A 25,816-nucleotide genomic window follows, 5' to 3' on the forward strand; every position below is an offset into this window, starting at 1 on the left:
GATTTTTATACAGCTAGCGAGCCAATTACTAGTCATTAAGTAGGAATAATTTAGAATCAGCCAATAATGGGGTGCGAATATACATACAAATGGCGGGAACTTTTTTGCACCGGGGTTTTCTCTCTGCAGCAGAAAATTTCACCGTGCAAAGAAGTTCCATTGTGGCGGGAAAATTCCACTGTGCCGAGGCACTAAAAATCATTGGGTTATGACAAAAAGAATAGCATTCCTTGGAATACAGGGCCGGTTAGCACCTACCTTGTACTGTAAGCCAAGATGTGGAAACAATTTAGATAAAGGATTGATAAAAATGCAGTAGGAAATGGGAGGGTTTGCTACTGAACCCATTATCAGAAGCTGCTGTGACCTACCAACAGTACATGTCTGCTGGCTGCAATGGGTACAGTGGATAAGGAAGTGATTAAATATGCCCGAATGAGAGAATATTTACCCAAATAGCACAAGTGGCATTTCTCTCTTAATGTTGATCCACTAAGGTCTCATGAAAGCTTCAGACTTCAGAAATCTTGGCTCCACTGAACAAGAGCAAGGAAGGGAGGGGAACTTTTTAATGAGTATGTATTAAAGGAAAGTACAGGAAAGCTCAAATCCTATATGTTGAGCTTTCATTAACCAGAAGTACAAAATTTCCAGCCATCATTTTGATTTTTGATCTTCCTTTCAGGGTAACAAATGTACAAGCAAGAGAAACATCAAAGTCTGAGAGAAGCTGCTTTTGTTGGCCAGTCAGGATTTAAATGTTACATCTCTTTGTTCTGTCCAGGATGCCATTCAGGAAGAATACTACAGAACAGGAATCTATCCAGAAACTCCCATAGTGCCACCCCGGCGACCATGGACTCTTTTGAACTGGCTTTTCTGGGCCTTGTTGCTGCTATACCCTTTATTCAAGCTGCTCATCAACATGGTCAGTAGTGGATCATCACTGACGCTGGCCAGCTTTGCATTTGTCTTCATTGTGGGTAAGTTGTTTGCACATGAAAAGATTGCTTACAAGGGAAATTCTCAGAAAGAGCAAAGTCTGTCTTCCTTTATTAGGTGCCTGATGTCCATGCTGTAGAGCCATGTTTTACTTGGCAGCTCAGATGAGTGTTCCTGTCAACTTTGGTGGGAAAACTTCCTGCAAGTAAGGTGAACAGGCTTTGGGCTACGTTGAGTTGTTGGGTTTATTTTTGGTTGTTTTTTATTTTTGCATTAAAGGTGGCTCCAGACCAATAAATTCAGCACTACACTCCTTGTGAGCTTTGAAGAAACTCAGATCCAGGCACTGAACTGTCTCTCCAGCTGCTCTCCCTTTCATAAAAACAAGCCTCATCTCTTTTTTTTTTTTTTTTTGTCATACGAATTGAACCTTTTCTTATACAATTTAAGAGTATCCTTGGATAGTATCTGTTTGTACGAGCCTTGTAGTGTTGCCAGCTACCAAGATTGTTCAGACAGCACTGATGCTAAACAGTACAGTGCCAAATCTTGTCTCTTGCCTTCAATAAGGCTATTCCCATGGAGCTAGACTAATTTATTGACAATCTGGCCCATTAAATATGACCGTTGTAACCAGCAATTACTATTGTCTTTTATTGCTTGTATTTGTTGTTGCCTTTTTGTTGGAGGTGATTTTTTTGAAGAGCTGAATGCTAAGGTGGTAGCTACTGTAGAAGACATCAGTTATGTTCAAGAGCTGCCTACAGTTTTATGCAGTTTTATTTCTGTGGAATATGATGCTGGGCATATTATGGGGGCTTGGGAAGAGCATTTAATTCTTGTTTATGTTGTTGTGACACTAGGATTTGTGAAGCTGACTGCTGAGTGCATTCCTTCTGCTGATCTTCATGTTTTGTTTTTGGATCCGAAGAAACGCAGCCAGCCAATCTGACTGCTTATTTACATGGGTCACAGATTTCAGCTAGTAGTTCCTGCATCTAGTCCAGTAGCTTGTGTTTGAAATGGTTAACCTCTTCAAAGAGGACATCAGACTGCCTAAAGGGAAGAAGTGGGTGAAAGGAAGGGGTTATCGTAAGAAAGAGAGATGCATTAGTTGCCCTTCCATCTTGGAGAGGCTGTGACACTCTTGATCAGGGGATGGAGGGAATATTGTCTAAGTCTCTGGTGCTTTTGGAGCTATATTTTTCTGCCAGCACAAATCTTGGAATAGATTATTTTCTCTTGCAGTGGGTTATAGTCGAAGGCATTTCACGTGGCTCAGCTCTTCTAGCCTAGGTACTTAAGTTCTTCGTCGCACTGTTATCCAAGTCTCTTACAAATCTGTAATGTAGCTATCCTTGCAATACCCTGTGGAGTGGGGAAGGATTCATTGTGTCTTACAGATAGGAATTGCAGGGCAGAGACATCTTAAGAATCTACATTCCACTGAAGTCTAACCTGTGATCCTAAAAACCTCCAAGCAGCTGCTGCCTAACCTGGGAGGCAGCTGAATTCCAGAGGTGCCTCTGTTTTGACATTTTAGAGCTCCCCAGGTACCTCTAGTTCTGCGTCTGTGCATGTCTAACGATGCTTCTGGCTTGACAGGACTGTGCTGTTTGGTACCTTCCTCATGCCATCAGGATCCATCAGTTAGGCTTTCCTCTACCTACTGTCCCCACAGGGCTTGATCTATAACACATCTGTTGAAGGGTCTTCACCTCAAACAGTGAAAGCTTCTACTTTCTTTCGGAGCATGGCCGGGGAGGAGGAAGAGGTTGAATTCTTTGCATGTTGCAGTGAAACCGGTTTCCAGCTTCATTGGACCAAAGAATGAAGCTGTATAGCTCAGTGGGTGAGGCACTCACCTGGATTCCAGCCCTGGGCTCCCAGGAGTGGTTGTGCATATCCAGTGGTTGGTGCAGAAAGTCCAGCGAGCAGGCTAGTTGGGCCTTTAACCACACGGGTGAAGAGTGAGTGGAACCCAGGGCTGCTTTGTCTCCTGGGAGCACCCCTTCACCACTAGGGTGAAGAGGTGCATGCTTTCTCCCTGGCTCATGAATCTTAAAATCTTCTGTGTAAAGAGGAACAGCATCGGCAGGAGTGGTTTGAGCCTCCCACCTCAGACTAATCTATAGCTCCACAGTTTGGGCACTTTCCTGGGATGTGGGGATTTGAATCCCTTGAGGCAAAGGAGGAGCTGAATCTGGGAATCCCCCTTCCTGGATGAGTGCTGTTACTGCTGCGCTATTACATAGAGTTGGAAGAAACCACCACCTTGTCTTCCTCTGACAGCAAAGTTTGTTTTGTGTTTTTTGTTTTGTTTGTTTTTTTCTTTTAAATAAAAACGGGTGCCTTCCAGTTGCACCAAAGCCTGGTCGGGAAGGTACAGATGGCTGGCATTTAAGACCCATCCATGTTCTTCTCTATTGGCTATCTTTCTTTATATTTATCTCGGGTTTAGTTTCCATCCCTCCTCTCTCTTTTTCCCCCCTTCCACAACCAGTGTGTTGTGTTGTGTTGTGGCTCCCATGCGAAGTGCCCAAATCTCTTGATGTACTGTATAGGGACCCGGGTGCCTGGTGCAGGGTTCTGGATTCCACGATGGTGGCTGGGCACCTAAAAGCGAGGGATTGCAACACATTGTTCCCTCTTCAGATCAAGCCCCTTGCAGCCCAGGCAAATGATTCCCAAGTCCAAGGTAGTGCCTTAACTGCTGGGTCATTCTTTCTCTCTGGAGAGGAGGAACAAAAGAGGCCAAATTAAGCTTCTGATTCTGCCAAGGCCTAACAGGAAAACAAACCCTTTGTTTTTTGACCCTGCTTAGTTCTTGTTAGAGCTCCCCCATGGTCCCAGCAGTTTAATAAGCTAATTTAATAAACAAATTGCCAAGACTCCTCTCTTGAGTGTGAAGCTGATCCTCAGGGTTGGTTCGTGGGTCTCTTTGCTGGTTGCTTGTAATACCAGACCTGAAAGCAATCTACAACAGCCTGCTGCAGCACAAATGAATGAACCGTATCATGGGATGCAGAGCAGCAGCTGAGGGGCATTGTAAGAATGGCAAGATTCATGGAGCGCAGCAGGCTATACATTGCCTGCTTGCAAAAAAGTGCACGTCCGTCACAATTTGTGTGGTCCTGTGGAGCTTAGGTTTTCAAATCCCTGCAGAAGGTGATTGGACTTGGCAATAACTGTGCATTCCTCTCTGTTTCTGATGACCCAGTGTGATGAAAAGAAACTGAATCATGTGGGCTGGGATTGTTAACAGCATGCAAGCGACTTAGGCTCCCGAATCTCATTGAACTTCAGTAGGAGTTGGGTGACTAATTCTCTTAGGTTCCTTTTGACTGTCCCAGCCTTAGAGGTTAACAACTAATCCAGCAGTTCTCAAGCTTTTTTAGACGCAAGACACCCTTGGAGAATGCCAGTTCTTAGCTTTCGTTCTTTTTTTGACTATGGAAAAATAATTGAGCAATTCTTCTTCCATTGCAAAGAACTCCCACTCCAGTGGGTCAGAATGGTTTTTAAAACTGTGGGTTCCTAGTTGAAATCTTTGGGTTTATTTTGTGAATCATGTGTAGGTGTTTGCATCCTGTGGCACCCTTTAAGGATCTTAAAGCACCTCATGGTGCTGTGGCACCTTGGTGGAGAATTATCTGAGTTAGTAACTTGTAACCACTGCATTTGTTGTGATTACCTCTCATCTCATCTAAAATACATCTCATGTAAAGCTGACTAGCATGAAGCAGACTGTTCTTGCTGATCAGCTAATACAAAGGATGCTGAAGCTCAGGTGAGCTTAGAAAGGCTCAAGCAGTTGTGGCTTATTAGAAAACTTCAACCTGGAATCTCTGGAAGGTATGGAAAGGTTTGGGATTTAAAGGAGATTGAGACCTTAAAAGAAAACTGTAGGCACTGAATTCTGCTTGTTGTCATTTTTTAACATCTCATCCATATGTCTTCTAGAACTGTTTAAAAGTGTGGTTTCAATTGGTATCTCAAGTTGCATTCTGTTGGGACCTCTCCATTTGGGCTCTGCTGGTCAGTGTTATGGCCAACAGCGGAGCTCCAGGAACAATTTGGAGAAGCTGCTCTGTCCTGTTTGTCTTTGTCATAAAGATGTCAGAACTCCGATGCTGCAGCTGGCTCTAGGCAGAGGTGCCCTCAAATAACACTGTCATATACCCTTTCCCATGTGTGGTAAAGGCTGAGGACTCTGAAGTGAGTATGGTGCCAGAAACTGCCCAGCTACTAGATAACAGTGAACCAACTTGAATTACCCTCAAGTTGTTCTGGTGCTTCTCCTGACCCTTTGTGCCAGTTAGAGATGTTCATTGGCAGATCCAACATGTAATGAGTGTATATTTTGTTAGCACAATGTGAGCCACTTTGTTCTCCTTGACAGAGATCCAATATCCAACTGAGTTAACATCTCAGCCAGGGGAAGGTTTTATTATTGTGACTAGGGATTAGCATAATATATATTGGAGACAATGCATTGCTTACACTTTAATGTTGTAATAGTCTGTTTAGTTTGCTAGGTGTTTTTCCTCCTAGAGTGTTTTTCTTTCCACTTAGCTTAAATACTTTAGACTAAAAGGCGGCATCAAGGATGCACGGGTGTATTTTGTTGTGTGTGGTTGTTACATGTCCCACATTTCACAGATAAGCTTCCTGCGTCCAAACCACCCCTGACCATAATAGCTGATCGTAGATTTACTGCATTTTATCAAAGCAGAGATTTCAGAACCTGGCGTATCGTATCTTTCCATTGTAATGGGTTCAGGTAAGACACCCGGTATGAATAAGCATCCTTTTGAGGGGAAAGATGAAGGATTGAGTGGTTCTCTTGCCTGTAAGCCACAATTCCTATATTCAAACCTTGCTTCTTCCCTTCCAGATGCCCTCCAACCTGTTGTTCCATGAGTAATGTGGATATTTGTTTGCAGTCGGTAACTGGGGCTCTAATTAAAAGAATTGTAAGAGACATGGCTGATACTCTGGCTAAATTCAAGTAAGAGCACTAGAATGCAATAAAATCTAATTGAAAGGCAACAAGAGTTTAAAAATGCCACACTGAAATACAGGCCAGGCAGTACTTTGAATTCTTGTGGCCCCAAACATGGTGTATAATGGCACCCACTAAACTCTAAGCCATCTATCCTCACTTCTCTATACAGCAGTAATAATGAAATAAGAGATTTGGCTATTTATTGTTATTCATAATGACCTGTATCATGCCAATGCCACTTCTAGGCACAAAACGCAGACCCTGTCCGAAAGAACGTGTCCAAGTTGCTTAGAAGTCTCAGTTTTGAGAAAAGGACATGAGCGCTTAGGACCTGACATCCAGGTGACTTTCAATGAGTTAGGCACCTGAATAGGTTTGGGACTATTGAAAAGGTTACCTGTTACAATCATCAGAAAGTGAAGAGCTCATCAAACCAAATTCTGGTAGCTCTACTTACAGACCTCACCCTTTACCCCTCAGGGACAGCAGTGGGGGTCTTGATTGTTCAGAGAAAGGGCAGGTTTGGTCTAGCTCTTTTTGCTGTGTCAGGTAATTTGTATGAAACCCTGAGAGCAAACATTTGTGGGCTAAACATACTTCACTGGCAAAGAAGCTGTCAGCTGTGTTTCGGAGGGGAAAGCTAGTGTCTCATGCGGAGGATTAAAGGATTGTTCTTGGCTTTTGAGGGGAAAAATAGCTCTTAATTGTCTAATTCTAAAAACATAATGGCATCTGGGCTTTCTGGCCTGGCTCCAGTCCATGAAGGATTTTTTTACAGGCAAGAGAATTATAATACAAAACCAGCATGAGTAACAATGAGATCTCAACTCTGCATGAGCTAGTGCATTTTTTTTTTTAACAATACACGTGCCAGTGCTGTCACAAGACCTGCTCCCGTGGGCTGCAGTGCAAACAGGAGTATGCCCTTGCTGACTTGCCTCCAACTCCAGAAGTTGGCCTGGAAGAGTTCTTCAGAGTTCTTCAAAATTTGTTGATGTTGCTACAGTGCGAGGATTGTCACTGAGGGTGGAAGGGGTTCTTGGTGTTGACTGTATATTAAAAACCTTATGACATTTTTAAGGGTAATTTGCACAAGCAATGGAAAATAAATCCAGGGGGACTGCAAATTGGGTGTGGAGTTTCTCTTTCTGCATGTGCAGCTGCATGTTCTGTGCATGCAGCTTAGCCACACAGTCCTGAAAATATTGCCAAACACTCCCGAATTTCCTCATGTGATTTTTTTTTTTTTTCCCCCCATTAGTATTTAAGGTAAAGCCACATGTCAAGTCATATGGTGGCAGACACTTAAGCTTTTCAAGCATTTCACATCAGGTCCATAGGTTAATGTGGCTTCGATGAACTGCAAAGTAAATATGGAAGACTTCCATAGATCAACCTAAAATTCTCTGCTGTGTTGCTTACAACAATGGCTATGCTGTGGAAGCTGGAAGCTAGGCGGGGAAAATGTTTGTTTATAATAAGTTTTTAAGTAATATTTACTACTAGCTAGGTTGTGCCTCTTCTTTGAGCTCAACCTATTGCATGGAGCAAAATCATGTTGTTTTCCCAGACTAGCTCTTGTATCCCTTTTTAAGTGAGTCCAGCAGGCCAGCACCTTCCTGAAAAGACAACTGCAAGTGGCTCTGTAGATTGGTCAGCTGGCTTGTGACCATGGTCAGTAGCTCAGAGCTCAGCTCCTTTAAGTCCTACGGAGCAACCTCATCCTGATTGTCACCCTTCTCCTCCATTGTTTTCCCATTGGTTTCCTAGGGGCCATTTGGCTAAAGATTGTCATCAGAGGCATCTACTTGCAGAAAATTAGGTGGACAAGTCAGTTATAGCCTGCTGGTACCTTCCTCTTTAATGAGGGAACAAGTTCCCATCCATGCAGGTACTTTATTTTAATAATCTTAAATATAACTAAGTTACAGCAGAGCTAGAAATACTCAAGTGGGGAAAGCAAACTGTTTAGGGGAGCATCATAGGCATTGAAAGAGAACAATGAAAATACCCATCCTCCTTCCTTGAAATACAGAGTAAAGCAAGAAAGAACCCAAGTTGAAAGTGTGACTTGGAATAGAACTACAAGTATCTGAATTTGTAATGAAAGGCCTTTTGAGTTGCATTTTTAATTTTTGCTGGTAACTCAGAGTTGACTGCACGGGCAGTAGTATTCACTGAATTCTGTCTCGGATTCTGGCAAAGCAGTGACTTGGAGGGTTGAGGACACCGGTAGAGTAACCTTTCCTTTTGAAGGAGCAGCCCATTGAACCATTGCCATTCTTAAAAAAATCTGGTTTCTGTGGTTCACATTGTAGGTGTAAAAAAAAAAAAAGAGGCATGTTTAGGAGCTGATATAGTTGCGTGGTTCATCACTGGTTGCATAAAGCAGGGGTCAACAACCTTCAGCCCACCAAATAACTTTGATATGCCCTGAAAAGTAGCTGGGACCTCGGCAGCAATTTTGTGGCAGTGGTAGCTGCAAGATGACAAGCAGCATCCCACCTTTCATGCAAGCTGCAGTAATTCGGGCCACTGCTCCTAAAAGGTTGTCAACCCTTGGCACTAGAGAAGAATCCTAGTGTTTCAAGAGAAATTAAAAAAAAAAAAAGAGAGACCTCCCCCCTCCTTTCGCCCCCCCAATCTTCAGAATCGTATCGTGATAAATGTTTCTTGGTTTGGAACATCAAGGCTCCTCCCCCCGCTTCAGGAAGCAAGATTTGTTTTGCATTTATCTTCTTTTATTTGGCCACATTTATAGTTGCGAAGGAGATTTAGACCAGCTTTCAGGCATAAAGTGCTCTTTGTAGGTCTGGAAAGGAACCGGATACAGACTGAGCTAAAGACCAGTTAGAACAACTTCTCTTGTTTGTCCCCATAAGGATTTTTTTATCAGCTCTGTTTTTAAGACTTTCTCATTGTCTGTTTAATTTTGGAATAAAAATTAGTCTGGGTGGGGGCGGGGAGGGAAGAGATGAAAGCTTGCTTATAGAAGGGATGTTTATAACATCAGATTTAGAACAAAGAAGTGGCCATATTGGAATGGGCCACTGGTCCCTTGGGTGCCATGTCCTGTCTAGCCTAGACAATAGCAAGTGTGAGAAGGTTCAGGGTAAGACTGAGATGTTCCTCTCTGGCGGAGTAATTTCTTCCTAAGCTTATCTCCTAGTTTATGCCCCGAGTTGTGAGGATCAGAGGTTGCTTATACAGTCCTGTTTGTCTGGGTATTTTCATTTATCCAGACAAATGTCCTGTTCTTTTTAGACTCCTCCTAAGTGCTGTGCCTCACTGGCATAGTAGGGCACTGAACAAGTTAACAATTGAGCTGTTGTTGGATGTAAAAGAGATTTCATCTGCAGCATCTGAAAAGGACAATTCACAGCCCAAAATTTTGAAAGCTGGGCAGCCAGTGGCTAAGTACCTAAAGGCATATTGAAGAACTTGCAGAAGTGGCCTAAGTCTTCATCAGTTGTTTTCCCCTTCGGTGCTGGATTGCATTGTTTACTGAACCTTTACAAACCAAGTCGGCGTAGTAGCTAGGATTTGGGTATTCCCATGCTTTCTCCCCACTCCTCCTCCCCCCCACTCAAAATGAGAGATGATCATGATGTGATTCTAATATGAATCCGCACGCCCCGTAAGAACTGGAGTGCATGCCCATCTGGCGTACTCTTTTAAGACGAGAGGTGTAACAGGTAACTTTTGGGTGCCCTGGGCTCAAGGGTGGCAGGGGGCAGCATGGGCTTTCCACACGCAGGCTATTGCTGCTGTGGTGTGGCATGGACTCCCCAGGGGCTGCTATTCTGGTGTGCTTTAAATCAGCACCTGAGGCTGGTGCCTGCCCCTGGCTATGCCCTACCCCTACCCCAGTATAGAAGGCATATGGCCTGATGTATGCATCTCTGTGTGTTCACATATCTTAGTCCAGTCCTGTGGCTGTTCTTTGTACTTGCACATTTGTCTATCTATGGCCCAATACTGTGACTAAGCTGTTTAACTAATAGGCTGCTTTTTCCCTCCCAGATTTTAAAGCTCTTAGAATAAGTCCCCCTGAGGGAGTGGGGAATGGGGTCTGGGATCACCTGCGACCTCCCGTGCACTTATGATACACCCTCAAGTTGTACCATACATTACTGGTGGCTGTAGGCAGGTTTTCAACACCTTGGTGAACTTCCAGAACCTAGTCTTTCATGTTTTACTCGGGTGAAACTGTCTCTGATGGTTTTGCCTGAATGAGAACTAAGGCCCAACACTGGGCCTGCATAAATGGGTGTTTTAACTCTTAAAGTAACTGCTGTGTTGCCTAAAGAGGTTAAGGAATCAACCTTTGTCCTTTCTTTGCACTCTAGCCATAGACTGACTGAGTGAGGGGGACTGGACAAGCTCCCCCTCCCCCCATGCTGCCCTACACCATTAACCAAATTGTGATGCATCTCTTTAGAGGTAAATGGCCGTAGAGCTTCTCCTCCCCCTGCAGCTCACTGCTGCACTGGGTCCTGTACCTCCCCTGACTGCGTGAATAAAGCAGGGAGAGGTGCGTGAATAAAGAAAGGGAGCAGGGAGAGGTGGAATGAGACGAAGCTAAGGCTGTGCCCATACCTTCACAACACCAGCCATTCAGCAACCATTCTTGTGCCACATTGCTTGTGGTTTCCCTCCTCCCACGTGTCCCCATTGGGCCTTGTTACATGAGTTTCACTACCTGATCAACATTATGGTAAATTTGAGGTGTCATTGGGCCAAATCTGAAGCAATGGAGAACATCAGTGCCAGGAGGAATTAACTGAGCAGAATTTGGTTAAGCTGCTTGTACATGGTTATATGGAGAAGTTGGGGACAAGGGACCAGAACTGTAGAGTCCCAACCAGGAATTGCCATATTACAGCATCGCACCTCTGCTGGAACCGTCTTTGCAGGTGTGAGGAGGTCATCTCTCTGGCTTCATCCCTGTAAGATTAAATAGCCCCATAAATGGAATGAATCAGTTAATCTGTACTCAAAGAGAAGGTTAGAATGAATTCAGATCTATCTTTTAGGGCATGTCCAGACAGCTAATTTGTAGTGCAGGGGGTTATCTTGACACTGGGAGATTCCAGTGTAAAAAAAAAAAACCCCACACCAGAAAAAAGCGAATCGGCGCATGTGGTGGCAGTGTGTGCTACCCAAAACCGGAGCCTGGCTGGTCAGAGCCATGCTCTGGCTGCCAGCCAGGCTCCCTGCTGCTGGATTGCCATCTCTGGAGCCCCAGGAGGCCCCCAGGTGCTGGGCCCAGCCTCCCCTACCCCACCTGGGGTAACTTGACATGTACCAGAGCATATGTGCGCAGGTGTTTCCCCAGGCACAAGTAGCAGTAGCACAATATTGTGCCTCTGCTATTTGTCCCTGGAAAAATGCATGTGCTCTTGTCTGGATGTGCCCTCAGAGTCCATTCTCTTGTCCAAGTATTTTTTCTGTTTGGTTTGCAATCAAAGGCTGCCCCGCTCCCCATCAGGGAAGATGCACAAGTCTATAGACTTGATTTCTTCCTTTTAACTTTTTCATTCCCAAGGAAGGGTGTGTTGCAAGCTTCTCTCCAGCCCTGAGATACCTCTCCTGAAAACTTTGAATTATAGCTTATTTACTTGTCTTTTTTTTTTTTCCTCTAATTCTGGGTGGGGAGGAGTCCAGAAGCACCTTCCCATGCGTGTCCATCCCAATGGTTAATACTTTGACTTGTCTGGGCATTCCTATCTCTGTTTTTTTGCATTTGGTACAACCTGCTTGACTAGCCACAGCCTCAAAAAGCTTGCCTGGGATTTAAACAGGGAGAGCTAGTAGTCATCCATCCTTTCAGCATCTACACGTTTAGGGGCTCCTTTTATGCAACAGGATTATAATTTATTCAGTACTTAGCAACTCCTGGGAACCATTATTGGCCATTTTTCACCTACTGGAGCAAAAGCAGATGCTGAATACTCTTTTCAGAGAAGACCAGTTATACTTTTAATTGCCTACAGTATAGTCATTTGAGTGAGCTTAACTGTAGCATGGCCAAAAGGGAGCCATTGTCCTTTTTGCAGGTGCCTCAGTGAGAGATGAATTGATAGTATAGGGAAGGATGTTCAGAGTTCCTTGCCTACTTCGGATTGGTGCAAAAACAAGGGCATCACTAATTTATGAGCAACCTGCTCAGTATTTATAGGTCTTATCAACCTTCATTGAAGACCCTGGAACTTCCTTGGGATTCAGTGGGTGTGGACTTGGCTTTTAAGAGCATGTAGCTGTAAAAAACAAACAAACAAACAAAAAAACTGTGCATGAGTGCGTCCAGATGTCTGTCTGTCTTTTTCCTTTCCCCTGCCTTCCCTTCCCCTTCTCTTCTCCTTTACCTTTCTTTTTCTCCAGGACTCTGCTAGTTGTCACCTTGATGAAGGCTTGAATATAGTAAGTGAAATCATTTGAGCTTTGGTTGCCCCTAAGCCTTCAGGAAATTGCGCATGGTGGGGCTGGCTGGCACAAATGGGATAGATGCGTGCTGTGGCACCTAGTTTGTCATCTGAGAACGCTCTGCCTGTTTCTGGTGATGCACTACAATATGTCATACCCTTGAGAAGCAAAGGAAACTGTTTGTAACCAACTGGATGCCCCCACCTTTTTAATTAAATGAAAATGCTTTTGATGTTTGCTCCATACTTCATCTTGTTGTATAAGGGCACAGCTGCTGCAGCTCTTCTGTTGCCGAACAATCTCAAATGGGGTTTAGCCTGTCTGAATGGCAGAGAGCCTTCTGCTGTGCCCAGCTCCCAAGTGAAAGTGCTTTGCAGGGGTGCTGGAGATGGCTCCCACCCATGAGAAGCTGGCAGGAGTGGGTCACAGATAAGGACCCTTAGTGGGGGCAAGGCAGAAGTGGTTGGGCTTGGCTGAACAGGATGTAACAAACTCCTCCTTTGCAGGGCCGAGGCTAGGGCAGAGGAGAGATGATATAGATATTATTTGGCAAGCGGCGATTGTTGACTGACTTCTTGTAGCAGGTCAACAACCTACCAGCTTTTTTTCTTTCTTTGTCTTCAGGAACCATCTAAACCAGTTGTTTTCAATCTGTGGTCGGTGGACCCTTGGGGTCTAGAGACTCTGTATAAAGGGTCTGCAAAAGATGACTATGATCAAGGAAAAATATGTGAATTTCCACACGTACAATTCAAAGGGATCTAGCACCTCCATTTGAAACGGGTCCACAGATGAAAAAAGGTTGAAAACCACTGATATAGGCCAGCAGTTGGCAACGTTTTTCCAGGCAGAAATAACCCAGCTCAGGGCAGAGTCAGGCCAGCCACCACTGCCACTTCTCCCAGGCACATAAGTGTAGCACCACAGAGTTAGCACCCCCTTTCCTCTCCTCACCATCTCTGCAAGTTGGATCCAGCCTGCAGGCTTTTAAGAGGCAATACCAAGTCTGGGCTTGTTTTTTTCTGCAGTCATAGTGACTATCCCACATGGGTTTTATTGCATTGGCTGTCCTATACACTTGAGCAGTCCCTCAGCCTGCCTCCCCCAGTGTCTTCCTTTTGTTGGACACTACTGACAACTGGAATTTCTTCCTTTACATTGTGCGGGCACCTGTAGGGTAGGGCAGACTTGGAAACTGTAGGAAATGGCTTTTTTGTTGTTATAATAAAGGGAAACGTTTCATAACGATTCCCCCTGGTAAGAGACCACGCAAAACAAAGGGCACCTGTGTTTCCTTCTGATTCTGGGGATGTTGTACAGAAGCTTGACCCAGTCGTAAGAGTCTTGCTGTCCATTATGTTGGTTGCCAGTCGACTGAAATAACTGGAGAAGGCAAGGAGGTTTCAGTCACCAGCATCAAATCGGCCACGCCCAGCTGTAGCAGCAGCAGTAGCAGGTTCTCCAGGGTTGAATGACCCCATGAAGCCAGTGTTGTGGCCTCCTATATCCAGATTTCATCTCATTGTAGAGGGAGGGGATAAGCTACTTGAGCTGTTGGTTATGGTGACAACCTTGAAATTCTTTTTAGTATGGCCCTTGCTAATGAACCATCAAAGAATACCTAGCAAACACCACCCATACTGGAGCAATCTTAGCAAAACACTTGTACTCAGCTGAACCAGTTAAGAGACCGCAGCACTTGCTTGTTTTTTCCAGCTAATGGAGAGCATAGATATTACTTGAAAATGTTTTCATTGTGTTTTTGTCAGGGGAAAAGAGAGGAAACAAAATAAAAATTCCCTTGCAGCCTTCGTGGTGCAGATGCCCATGTGACTCCACTTGGCCAGACCAAGTGCTCACAGTGGAGTAAAGCCACATAAACAAGCCCCAAATGGACCTCCCTCTTGACATGTGGTCAGGCTTTAGTGTACAAGCAAGTGCACCAGCAATGATGACCACTCTGGCTGCTTATGTTATCAGATGCCCAATGGGCTGCTCATGGGGCTGGGGTGAGCTTGCTATGCTAAGAGGCAGGAGAGCTGGTTTCTTTCTCTGCCTCCTGTCCCTGAGTCTGCTGTGTGACTAAGTCATCCTGCCTTTGTGATGGTTAAATGGGAGTTAGTGAATTTGCCCTCCCCCGACCTCTGGATGGAGAGTGCTGTAGGATGAGTGTTGTTAGGAATGCTGCATCACCATGCTGCTAATGTCAACACCACTCGTTTTTATAACCTGATCTCTGTGGCTTGTATATTTTAATTGCTCCTTAGCTGACATGGGTGTTTCAGGTTTGTTTGGTTTTTTTTAAAATAACTTCCTCTCTTTGCAGCTTCTGTTGGTGTCCGATGGATGATTGGGGTGACAGAAATCAACAAGGGCTCTACCTACGGCAACAACGACAACAAGCAGAAACACAAGTAATAGCTCCAGAGACTGCTTCAATCCAAAGGGAACAGATGCAACTTCTGAAAACTTTAAAGTGCATATCATGGTCCTTCAAGTGAGAGGAAGGCAGGATGGGGTGAATGGCTGCTGTAGTTACCTGAATTTGTGCTCTTTATTTCTACTTTTTTCCCCACTCTAGGGTTTTGACCTGGAATTTCACAGTTGGTGAGACATGCACTTGTTCCAGTCCCCTTTTCACACTGGGTTTGCGTGCGTCTATTTTGGTTGGTTTCATATGACGTCTCTTGTAGGTTGAGGAAAAACATACATCTAGCGTGAGTACAGCAAAAGGCTCACCTAGGCATTGGCTTGGGGGTGACAGCAGGCTCTTCTCAACCTGCTCTAAAGATTGGCAAACTAGGTCAGAGGAGACTTCATTGCCAGAAGATTAAGATGGATGCCTGTTTACAGCTAGACTGTGCATTCACAATGTAATAATGTCACTGTTAAATACAAAGTGATGCTTCACTTGGTTACACTACAATCTGACTGAAATAACCCTGCTGGAGCAAAAGAGTTTCAAGAGTTCTTCTGTATGTATAAAGCCTTCATATGAGATCCATAGACCAAGCTTCTGCTGTGGGGCAAAGGAGGGAGGGATGCAAGTGTGTAAGAGTCTGTCCCTGCTTTTCAGTTGCATCGTAGGAAGTGGAATTGGGCTTTGAGTATATCAATGTTCTAATGACCAGTTCTGGACTGGCCTAAGCCCACTGGCATAATGACTAGGACTAGGAGGAAGGCATAGACTGAATACTACTGATACAGGAGAAACCACCTAGTTTCTAGCTTGGAAAAGACTTATTAATGCATTGAGGCACTGCCTGCAGCAGTAGAAAAGGAAACTAACAGCAGGCACTGTAACAAAGCAACCATAAGTGTGTGTTAAAAAAACAAATAAAAACATTGCCCACTCACCCCCACCCCATTCTATATCTGTCTCTTCTGTTGCTTCTTTGGGATATACATGACATTTTCCATTTGGCCTTGTAAGGTGAGGGGGAGGGCTTGGTTTCAGCTCCCTGCAAAATTCAGCTCCCAGAACATAGCTTCCAAAAGCTCTCACTTTATGCATTGTACACTTTGTTACAGTACCTCTGGGCTATGTAAGCAGCAAACCATATTTAACTTTCTGGTCTACATTGTTTTGGGGTTTTTTTACATGCTTATTTTCTCTAAGCATGCTTGGTAATACAAGATCTAGTGTGAATGGTTGTAGCTCCGTGGAGGTCTGTCGCATCAGATCTCAGTTTGACTCAACACGTTCCCAATGAGTTTTGCACCCAGAGGATATAGACCTCCTAACTGGGTAACAATTCTGGAGCTGTACAACTGCATGTGCATTCAAGACTCTGGGACTGCACTTTGCAGGAGCATCACATTTTGAGAGGATACCATCCTCTCTACCCTTACCAAAATAGTCTAGCGTCCTTTTGCACAGCTGTTCTATTTTAAGAAAGGGAAAATAACTGAAAATGTGCAGTTTTTGCATCTTTATAATATCTCAGTATAAAAGAAGCATATGCTGCAAATCCTTGAGAAAACAAGACAACAGTGAATGACGTGTTCTAACAAACAAAGAGTAGCTAGTGGTAAATTGCTGCAGATGTATCAGACGGGGTTTGCAAAGGGTAAAATACCTTTTACGATGAAAAAATATTCCACCAAAAAGGTAAGTTAGAAAAAACAAAAATAGCAAAACAGTGCAGTATGTGCCATGAACTAGGCATCTGCTGTTCAGTATCTCCTAACACCTCACTGATGAAGAACCACTGGAGTGCTGCCATCTCCCTAATATTAGGTGGCAGTTTATGAAGCATGAAGGGAGGAACATGACTGAGTGACTGGTGCCAATCTTACTCTCACTGATGCTGGCTTGAAATTGATAAAGCATCAGATGATATGATCCTTAATGGGAAAGGGTAGGGCCTAATTGCATGTCCACCAAAATAAGTAAGTGTGTGCAGACTGCAACTGCAGCCCTCATTGTTTTATTCAACCGAATCATTCTTCTGTTGATACTCTACTTTTGCCTGAGCTTAGTACTTTCATAGGGGTGGAGGAAGAAGCCAGCTGCACTGTTGCTGTACTAGAATAGCACAGTAACTTACTGCTAGACAATCAGCTGTGCTGCAGGGTCACAGACAACATATTTCTGACAACAGTAAGGACCATTTAGCTCCCAGCAGCCAGCCAGCCAGTGTGTGTAACACAGCCTGTCTACATCATTTTGAAAACAGAGTCCCTAGGGGAGAGTAAAAGGCTGTTCATGCCACCTCATCAGAGTAAATAAAACAGCCAATGAAGCCTTGTTGCAGATCGAACACTAAGACTATCTTAAGTCTGCTTCACACCATAGGAATATGCTACTCATAGCTGAACAGCAACTGCATTAGTTAAGAGGTACTCTGCCCAGTATTTCATCTTTTAAAGGGCCACTAGGGTGTTGATTAAAAAATGCTTAACCCTCGAGTCTTAGATTTGTTTCTTCTCAGTGCGTGCAGTGCCCCCTGCGACCAGTAATGCATGTCAGTGAAAGTGTGGCTTGTTTCCTCTGGGACAGACATTTGGTAATGACATGGGCTCAAATATTTCAGTCCAGATCCTTCCTTCCATGCCCTTCAACAAGCCCTACTGAGTTACGTGGGAGGCCTGGATTACACCATCAGATGCACAGCAGCCTGGGCCAGCAACGTATGACCTATGGACTACAGCTAGTCCATGGAACTGCAGGGTTTGGCCTGTGTCTGCACCCATGCTGGAAATGAGCAGCTGCCCTGGAGCTGGAAGCTGTGCCTATGCTACTGCCACTTCCCTCCACCCCAAACTTCCCCCAAGGCTGCAGCCTGGGCACAGCTTCCAGCTGCAGGGACAGGGAGAAATAGGAGCAGCATGGAAACAGCTTCCAGTTCCCTGGCCCCAGCTAGTTACCTTCTGCCTACGAGCTGTGCTTGCACTGGGCACAGCTCCCAGCTCTGAGACACTGGCAGGGACACAGGTAAAGCCCTCTCCCTGCCCTCCCTCCCCCCCTGCCTCTGTGTTGCTGAAGCCAACTGGCCCACTGTTGTAAAAGTTGCTGGTCTGACTAAGCAATTCTCCTGCCACTGCTTTTTAACACCTGGTTGGTGCCTTTTGCTGGGTTAGCTGTAATGCACCGTTCTGCCTATTAAGAAGAAAAGGAGAAAAAAGGGTATTTGCCAAACTGAAAAAGAATAAAACTGTTCTGGTTTTATTGTGTTAAGAGAATTAGTGTCTTGTTAGGCCTCAGTGTTTGCCCTCCCCCTGACCCCAAGAAACTCTATGTTTTACAACTGCCTTAACAAAAGTAGTCTTAAGTTGTTTATACAAAATAAAACTTAAAAGCTGAAGTACAACCCATGTGGGTCTTTTGTCAGTAGTATATTCAATCAGTCTCCAAACAGTTGATGCTCAGGCTCAGAACAAAGTGAGTTCATATGCTCTTAACATTCCTGTCAGGGAGGTAACCATTTTACAGATGGGAAAAAATGAGGCCGACATGAGGAAACCAGCCAGAATGCACAGAACTACAACAATGTGTTGCTGGTAAAAGTGGACAAAACAAAAAAAGGCTGCGGCAGTATGATTCACAGATTTGACTCAACACCTTCCCCCCCCCTGTCATCCCATCCCCTCCCTACCACACACACTTCAAGCTTCTATTAAAACAAAGGGGGTTTTTGTTTTTAAAAAACAATTCTTAAACACTGAACTCATTTGTGAACATGCTAGAGAGCCACAAACTGGCTTCAGTAAAGATGCAACGATGGAAAGTACATCTGAGTATATGTGGTTAGCTTCCTGTTACCTAGTCATGAAAGTGCGATGCAGCATAGGAAACTTGAGGGGAAGGTCCTTGTTAAAACCTGCCACCTGGTCCTATTCTGGCCATTTCTGACAGATGCAAAAATATGAACGTATCTGATGTGATTGTTGAGCCTCTTCCCAGTGCCGGGGGACAAGTTGGGGTTGGAGTCATAGAGCTGCCCTGCTGGCAGCAGCGACGGCCTGGAGGATTGCGGAACAAGTGCCTGATGGAGTCGGTGCTCTGCCAGGAGAGAACGCCCCACAGAACCTCCGAGGTTGCAGTTCAGCAGCGGTCTCCTCCCTGAAATTACTTTAAGGGTGTTGTGGTTGAGTTGGGATTACTGCTTTATTGACTGGGAGAAAAAGGGGAAATGCGTAAAAAAATGAAGCTAAATAAATTAAGTCCTGCTTGTTTTGTAAGTTTCAAAGAACATTTTAAAAGTAATGACAGCGACAAACCAACTTTTGTTTGCAAAGATTATCCATGTCTGTGGTACAGCTGTAGAGACCCAAACACATCTTCACAGCTAAGCAGCTTCCTGTCTCTGCCTCCCATGCTCTCTTTTTTAAAAACACCAAAACAAAACAAAAACACCTCCAGGAAATGTCTTGGTCAACAAGCTTGCTGCAACAAACTGCCACATCAGAGACACCACCCTTCACTGCTGTTGACACACGTATTAGCTGGACTGAAGCAGACGTGGGTACTGCTTGCTATCCAAGCTGTACTCGCCTTTCACTACTAGGTGGATGTACCCACTGAATTAAACTAACTTCACCGCAATCTTGGGTGTCGTAAATGAACAGTCCTGTAGGTATCAATTCATACCTCTCTGCAAGCAAGAGAACTCTGAAAACATTTTTAATGATATCACGAAAGGACTCGGCTGGTACTTATAATGGCTGGTTAACTCAGTGGCATTGACTACTGTGAAAAGTTTCAGCCCAAAGCTGAAAAGCTTCAGGAAAACTTCAGCCCAAGGGACCAAATTTTCCCTTTCCTTTCAGATGAAAAAGATGCTGAAATAAAACTTCATTGTTCACATTTCACTTCAAAATGTCTTGTATTTGTTACAGACATCAGCTGGCTCTCCAGCAAATGAAATAAAGGACGCAGAAAAAAACTTCCTAAAATAAACCATTTATTGAGAAAACTTGTTTTTTTTTTTAAATTTCATTAAACAGCCTTTTGCATAACAAATCTGAAGCTGGCCCAAAAAAAACAAACAAAAAAAAAACAGAGTAAAAGTTCACAGTCAGTGCACTCAACAAACAGGAGATTAAAAAACAAGGTCCATAACGCCTGATAACACTACAACTTTTTTCGAACCTAGAAAGTTCAAAAATACTACCTATTAACTTACAGTTCTCAATCAAATGAGAAACAGGAGAAAGAACAAAAAAGGTAATGGTCCATATACAGTAGTAATGGCACTTTCACTGAAACATGCAGCTTCTTTAAACTTGCAGACACTGTCACAGGAGCAACATGTGCCAAGTAAAACATACGGGAGCAGCAGAAGAAGTGACGCTTGTCACTTGTGCAGTCTTCAGTCATGGTAAGTTTAAATTTTATACTGTTTCTCCGCACAGTCTTTATGTAAATATTACATACAGTAGTGATTGATTAACAGATGCTTTGCCAGGAAACAAGAAGGCAGAGACTGAGCAACTTCATTCTTCATCTGTGCAAACCTGAAAGACACACAAAACGGTCAGCAATCACAAGTCTAAGCTGCATGGACTCCAGTGGGGGGAGAAAAAAAATGCCACAGGTCTACTCTTCTTCCTGCTCACCAAAGTGAATCATTGAATAGCTAACATATTTTTGCCATTTAAACTATTCCTTGTGTACACGGGTACATATATACACATGCATGTGTGTACGCACACACACAAAGAACAGTAATACCCAGGTTCTTCACAGGGTTCAGTCTCTGTGAAAATGCCAGTTTGTGACCCAATAGGGAGTACAGCCACAGCAGGCAGTGCTTCGGCTGACAGGAGAAGCAGCATCCTTTGAAGTATAAGCCACAGCAAACAGCTAAGTGGCTCTTGATTTGGCAACCTGCTGAAAACCAAATAGGGTGCACACCACTTGGATAACTTAGGTTCTACTGTACCTATCATCACAGCCTGCGCTAAACCATTACCTCCAATTACTTCCTGTTACCTGGCAACATGTCCCATGGAGGAGTACCCAGGGTGTAGGGATTATGCAAGAAAATGTTCCTCTATGTTACCTGAACTAGAATAGTACTGCAGAAAACAATCTCTTCCCCCAGGGCCAATAGGAGCTAGATAGTCTATTGGGTCCTTTTCCTGACTCTGGGATTGTATGAGTCCATTGTCATTCATAGATTAGCTTAAAAGATCTTCAGGTAAATAGTTCAAACAAAAGTTGCAATAAAAATTGCAACAGAGCTGATAAAAATGGCAGGAACCAAAGCCTTTCCATCCCACTAAACAACATATCTATGAGAAACAATTTTGAGGTGAGCAGGGCCCTTTCATCCCATGTTTCTGGAACATCCATGAATATCCCATTCTGCCACCAAAAACCCCTAGGAAAACAAAGCTAGAAAAGAACCATTAAGCGAGCACAGAACCTTGCACTGTATGGCTTTCTGATATATACTGTATTTACCCAATTCTAAGGCAAGGTCCACCCCTCATGGGAAAAATGAAGCCTCAACTTAGAATTGAGTACCTGCAGGCAGTGCTGGGTCCTGTGCTGCTCTCTGGCTCCCTCCTGCACCAGAGCAAAGTTGAGGAAATAAGAGCCAGAGAGCAGCGAGGGAATCAGCACTGCATCTCTGGTAGATCCTGCACGGCTCCTAGTCCCCTGGCTGAGCTAGAGCGCTGTGAGCACAGAACCACTCAGGAGCAAAGCATACACTGGTGGGGGCAGCAGGTGGCAAATGGCTGGGGGCAGGCAGGAGGAGGGAGGTGAACACTTAGCATAGGGGCAAGAGTCTGGGGGTCAGGCTGCTTTTCCCTCTCCCCAGTCACTTGCCTCCCCACTGCTCACCCCCCTGCAGTGATGGGGTGAATTTAACACAACCATCCAATAATTAGATTCCTGACTTGAAAAGTATAAACAAATTATAATTTTCCATGTATACAATCCAATGTGGGGGAGGAGGGTTGTCTTAAATTCAGTCTCACCTTGAATTCAGGTGAATATTGTATTTACTTTTTATTTATGGTACTTACTTTTCAGCCATTCGTTACTCAAATCATTGTCAATGTACTCATATACGTGTGGGAGCCCCACTAACAGCACAGTTGCTATTACTGTTAACTTCTCACAACCTATTTTTTTACAGTTAAAAAACCTGGGAGTCCAGATTGCTTTAATCTATATTTAAAGCCCTTAAATAAAACTGGTCAGAGCATCTTGTGTGATGTGCACAGATAGCACCCATAGAAATCCACTGCAGAACATTCCTTTGACAGAGGTAATGCAGCCATCAAAATTAGCAACCAGGAAACTAACCAGAACATTTGCCACCACCACGAACATTGTGTGTGCATTTTTACAATGACTCTCTGGATATAACACCCTAGTACAAAATACTGCCCCACAGTTGTACCTACAGCTCACAGAATCATCCGGTCTTTCTGATTTGTATCCCACTATGATCCTAAAGCCAAACCAAAATGACAAACCTTGACAAAGGGATGGTCGAGGAGCTGACTAGCTGTCCATCTCATCTTTGGATCACTTTCCAGGCAGTGAGATAGGAAGTCCTTTCCTTCTGGACTTACCCTTTCAGGGATAGGAGGCTTATGACCCATCCCCACTTTATACATGATCTGGAAGTTGTGCTCGTATTCATGCCATGGCCGCTGCAACAGATAACAAGACTGCTGAATTCAGGGCTTAGTGAAGAGATTCAATAGTCAAGGGAAGCACTCAGCTCTCTAGCTCAGAAAGGCTAGTGAAATAACCAAAGCTCATAGACTCAGCAGCATGAATTCCACCATTTTAGAAAAATCTGCTAAAAACAGTAAGATCCTCAGATGAGGCTATGCAGCTCATCATCTTCAAACACCTGACAGATATTAGCTGCCTTGCTTAAGGCACTCAGATACTGCAATAGGAATGGCATAGGAAACTACACAGAATAGCACATGCAGGATCCTGAAAGCAGGCTTTACATCTGTATGAAAGCAAGCAAGCAAGCAAGGCAAGGTCAACCCTTTATGGACACAGTTCCTATCTCCAATCTGTGTTAAAAGTACAGCTTTGACTGATAGCTGGTAACCAAGACAGAAATGCTTTCTGTGGTCGTTGGTCTGAAGCATGCCTAAAACTGCAGTGGGGTGGAGAACATTATTCTGTACATATGCGTTGAGCATATTTATGAAACAATACAGCAAATCTATGTAGGACAGAAAAATAGAGCATAGGGAGAATAAAGAAATTTAAAATTGATCATCATAAAAAAACCAAATCCATTACATGACATTTCTAGTGGTCAGTGTACATTTCCTAATGATTTCACTGATTTCTTTGTGGAATGTCTCAGAGATAGAGGGTATGCAAGACAAGTATCACAAAAGGTCTGAAAACCATTTCAGGACACCGCTGAGCAACACTCCAAAACTACAAATATTTCCAGAAGAGGAAGAGAAAGAGATTCTATTTGGAGGGAAAAACCAGAAAACAGATTGTGGCTTGCAGCTTGAGTTGACACACCCAAGCTAGCTATAATTGGCTACTGCTAACAGCATCACCACAGTGGCACACAGCAAACCATGTGCTAACCACGCCAGTATTTACTGAGCTTCTTGGCTGGGCTTTGCAGCCTGCACAAAGGTCTATGCCACACTGCTAGCACTAGCCAAGCTAGCAAGCACAAGCTCAGGTATGTCTACACAAGCTGAAGAAGACTGTAGTGTAAATCATACCTAATGTCCCTAGAAAAATACTTTTCTATTTCCAAACATGGATGTGCCATCTGCAACACCAGTGAAACCTCAGTCTTGGAAATGAAAATGTTTGCAAGCCTGTAAAATGGATTTTTCTTTGTGGGGTTCCAGCTAGTAGCAAATGCATACATCACTTTTACACTGTTTACCAGTGAAAATTGTCTAGGCCTCTTTTCTGAAGATCAGAACCTGCAGCCGAGATCTCTCTGGATCAGCCTGGCTTCATACAGCATCTGAAATGTCCTTACCTTGCCAGTGACCATCTCTATCACAACACAGCCCAGACTCCAGATGTCTGCTGCACGTCCATGCCCTTCTCCTTTAGCTCTGGTAATTACTTCAGGAGCCATGTATGCTTTGGAAAAATACATACGTTAGTGTCAGTTTATACAAAAGAAGGAACGGTACATACCAAAATAAAAAGCGACTGAAAAGCCACCAAACCCCGTCTGATACATCTGCAGCAATTTACCACTAGCTACTCTTTGCTTGTTAGAACACGTCATTCACTGTTGTCTTGTTTTCTCAAGGATTTGCAGCATATGCATCTTTTATACTGAGATATTATAAAGATGCAAAAACTGCACATTTTCAGTTATTTTCCCTTTCTTAAAATAGAACAGCTGTGCAAAAGGACGCTAGACTATTTTGGTAAGGGTAGAGGATGGTGTCCTCTCAAAATGTGATGCTCCTGCAAAGTGCAGTCCCAGTTTCGAATGCACATGCAGTTGTATGTCTCCAGAATTGTTACCCAGTTAGGAGGTCTTTATCCTCTGGGTGCAAAACTCGGTGGGAACGTGTTGAGTCAAACTGAGATCCGATGCGACAGACCTCCACGGAGCTACAACCATTCACACCAGGTCTTGCATTACCAAGCATGCTTAGAGAAAATAAGCATGTAAAAAAACCCCAAAACAATGTAGACCAGAAAGTTAAATATGGTTTGCTGCTTACATAGCCCAGAGGTACTGTAAAGAAGTGCACAATGCATAAAGTGAGAGATTTTGGAAGCTATGTTCTTCTTTCCTTTGTGTAAACTCTGCTGTGCTAAACTTTGTACTTCCTTCTCCAGAAACCCACTCTACCAGTTACGGTTGTCTCAGCGCTCCTTCCCTCAATATCCTACCAAGTAAGATCACTGGAGCTCCACTGAAATTTGACCCTGCACTGCCCTCTGACAGACTGAGCTTCATAGACAGTAATGGGGCAGAAAAACATTTTGGCAGAGTCTCTCTTACCTGCAGTTCCCAGAGTACTGTTCACTTCTCCAGGCATTGTCTGTGTGTTGTTCTTTAATTTAACAGAGCAGCCAAAGTCTCCCAGCTTAATAAGTCCTGATGAGGTAAGGAAGATATTGGCTCCTGGGAAGTACACAAACATTTAACAACTTATTAAACTGCTGCTGAACTGAGGAGTTGGGTTTTAGTACCATATGCTAACTGAAACCTTGTAGCAGTATCATAGGAAACTAGGGATGGCAGAGACTTCCAGGGGTCACCTGGGGCTCCTTGTTCCAGCAATTAGTGAACACTCCTCCAAGGGAGGAAAATCATACAATTTGCCTCCATGGGCACTCCCTAAACAAAGGAAGGAGGGTACTCCCCCTGGAAGCAAGGGAATTCTGGGTCCTGATTACTGGTTTTGGTACTGTTTAAGCATTATTCATTCATAGACACTGACGACAATAACTAAACAGCATTGCAAGAACCCAGGACTCTCCTTCCTCTCTCCCAGAGGAGTGCTTCCTTCACTTAGCAACAGAATTGGGCTCCTTGCTTGCTCTCTCTCTCTGGCCCCATTGGTAGCTTCAGTGGCCCAGTTTCAACAGAGGTGCAGTGTGCATTTAGCTCAGCCATAATGGCACTTTCCTAGAAGATGTGAGAGGTGGGTATGAATCTCCTCAGGCTCTGGAAGGAGTTGAACACTGGTCCCTACTTCCTGGGCAAGTGCTCTAACCACCAGGCCATTGTGCAGAAGGGTTTTATGCTATGAATCTCAGTTTCACATAAGATCCCGACTGCTGTAAGAATTCCACTCAGAAGCTAGGCGCCTAAAAATTAGGTATGGGAACGCCTACATCCCTTTGTGAGTCTTGCCCTTGGCCTTTCCATCTGTTTCCCACTTTTGCATAGGAACCCCCATCTCCTCTTGCCTTCTAGAATATTAGCTTGTCCAGTTAGCGTAGCATCATTCTTCAACAGAGATACTTTTGGAACTAAGGGGAAAAAAAATAAACCC

General features: G+C 44.0%; 2 protein-coding genes across 11 annotated transcripts in view; one reads left to right on the forward strand and one right to left on the reverse strand.

Moving 5' to 3' along the window:
• AGPAT4 (1-acylglycerol-3-phosphate O-acyltransferase 4) overlaps positions 1 to 18,319 on the forward strand; it is a 124,982-nt gene extending 106,663 nt beyond the window's left edge. For 3 of the 6 annotated variants that reach the window (XM_006021904.3, XM_006021903.3, XM_025202005.1), the window contains exons 8-9: positions 785 to 983; positions 14,703 to 18,318. In XM_006021904.3, the coding sequence (XP_006021966.1) occupies positions 785 to 983; positions 14,703 to 14,794 (291 nt within the window). In that variant the 3' untranslated portion in view covers positions 14,795 to 18,318. Of the gene's footprint in view, positions 1 to 784; positions 984 to 1,059; positions 1,172 to 14,702 lie in introns of those variants that run through there. The other 3 variants (XM_006021905.3, XM_006021906.3, XM_025202006.1) reach the window with 2 other exon arrangements.
• Positions 18,320 to 19,662: 1,343 nt separating this feature from the next.
• Positions 19,663 to 25,816, reverse strand: part of MAP3K4 (mitogen-activated protein kinase kinase kinase 4) — a 189,340-nt gene continuing 183,186 nt past the window's right edge. For 3 of the 5 annotated variants that reach the window (XM_025202000.1, XM_025202001.1, XM_025202002.1), the window contains 4 exons: positions 24,817 to 24,939; positions 23,827 to 23,933; positions 22,313 to 22,492; positions 19,664 to 20,335 (listed from right to left, as the gene is read on the reverse strand). In XM_025202000.1, coding sequence (XP_025057785.1) covers positions 20,315 to 20,335; positions 22,313 to 22,492; positions 23,827 to 23,933; positions 24,817 to 24,939 — 431 coding nt within the window. In that variant the 3' untranslated portion in view covers positions 19,664 to 20,314. Of the gene's footprint in view, positions 20,336 to 22,312; positions 22,493 to 23,826; positions 23,934 to 24,816; positions 24,940 to 25,816 lie in introns of all 5 variants that reach the window. The other 2 variants (XM_025201999.1, XM_025202003.1) reach the window with 2 other exon arrangements.

The sequence above is a fragment of the Alligator sinensis genome, unplaced genomic scaffold (genome assembly GCF_000455745.1).
Source record: "Alligator sinensis unplaced genomic scaffold, ASM45574v1 scaffold682_1, whole genome shotgun sequence".
NCBI classification, from domain to species: domain Eukaryota; kingdom Metazoa; phylum Chordata; order Crocodylia; family Alligatoridae; genus Alligator; species Alligator sinensis.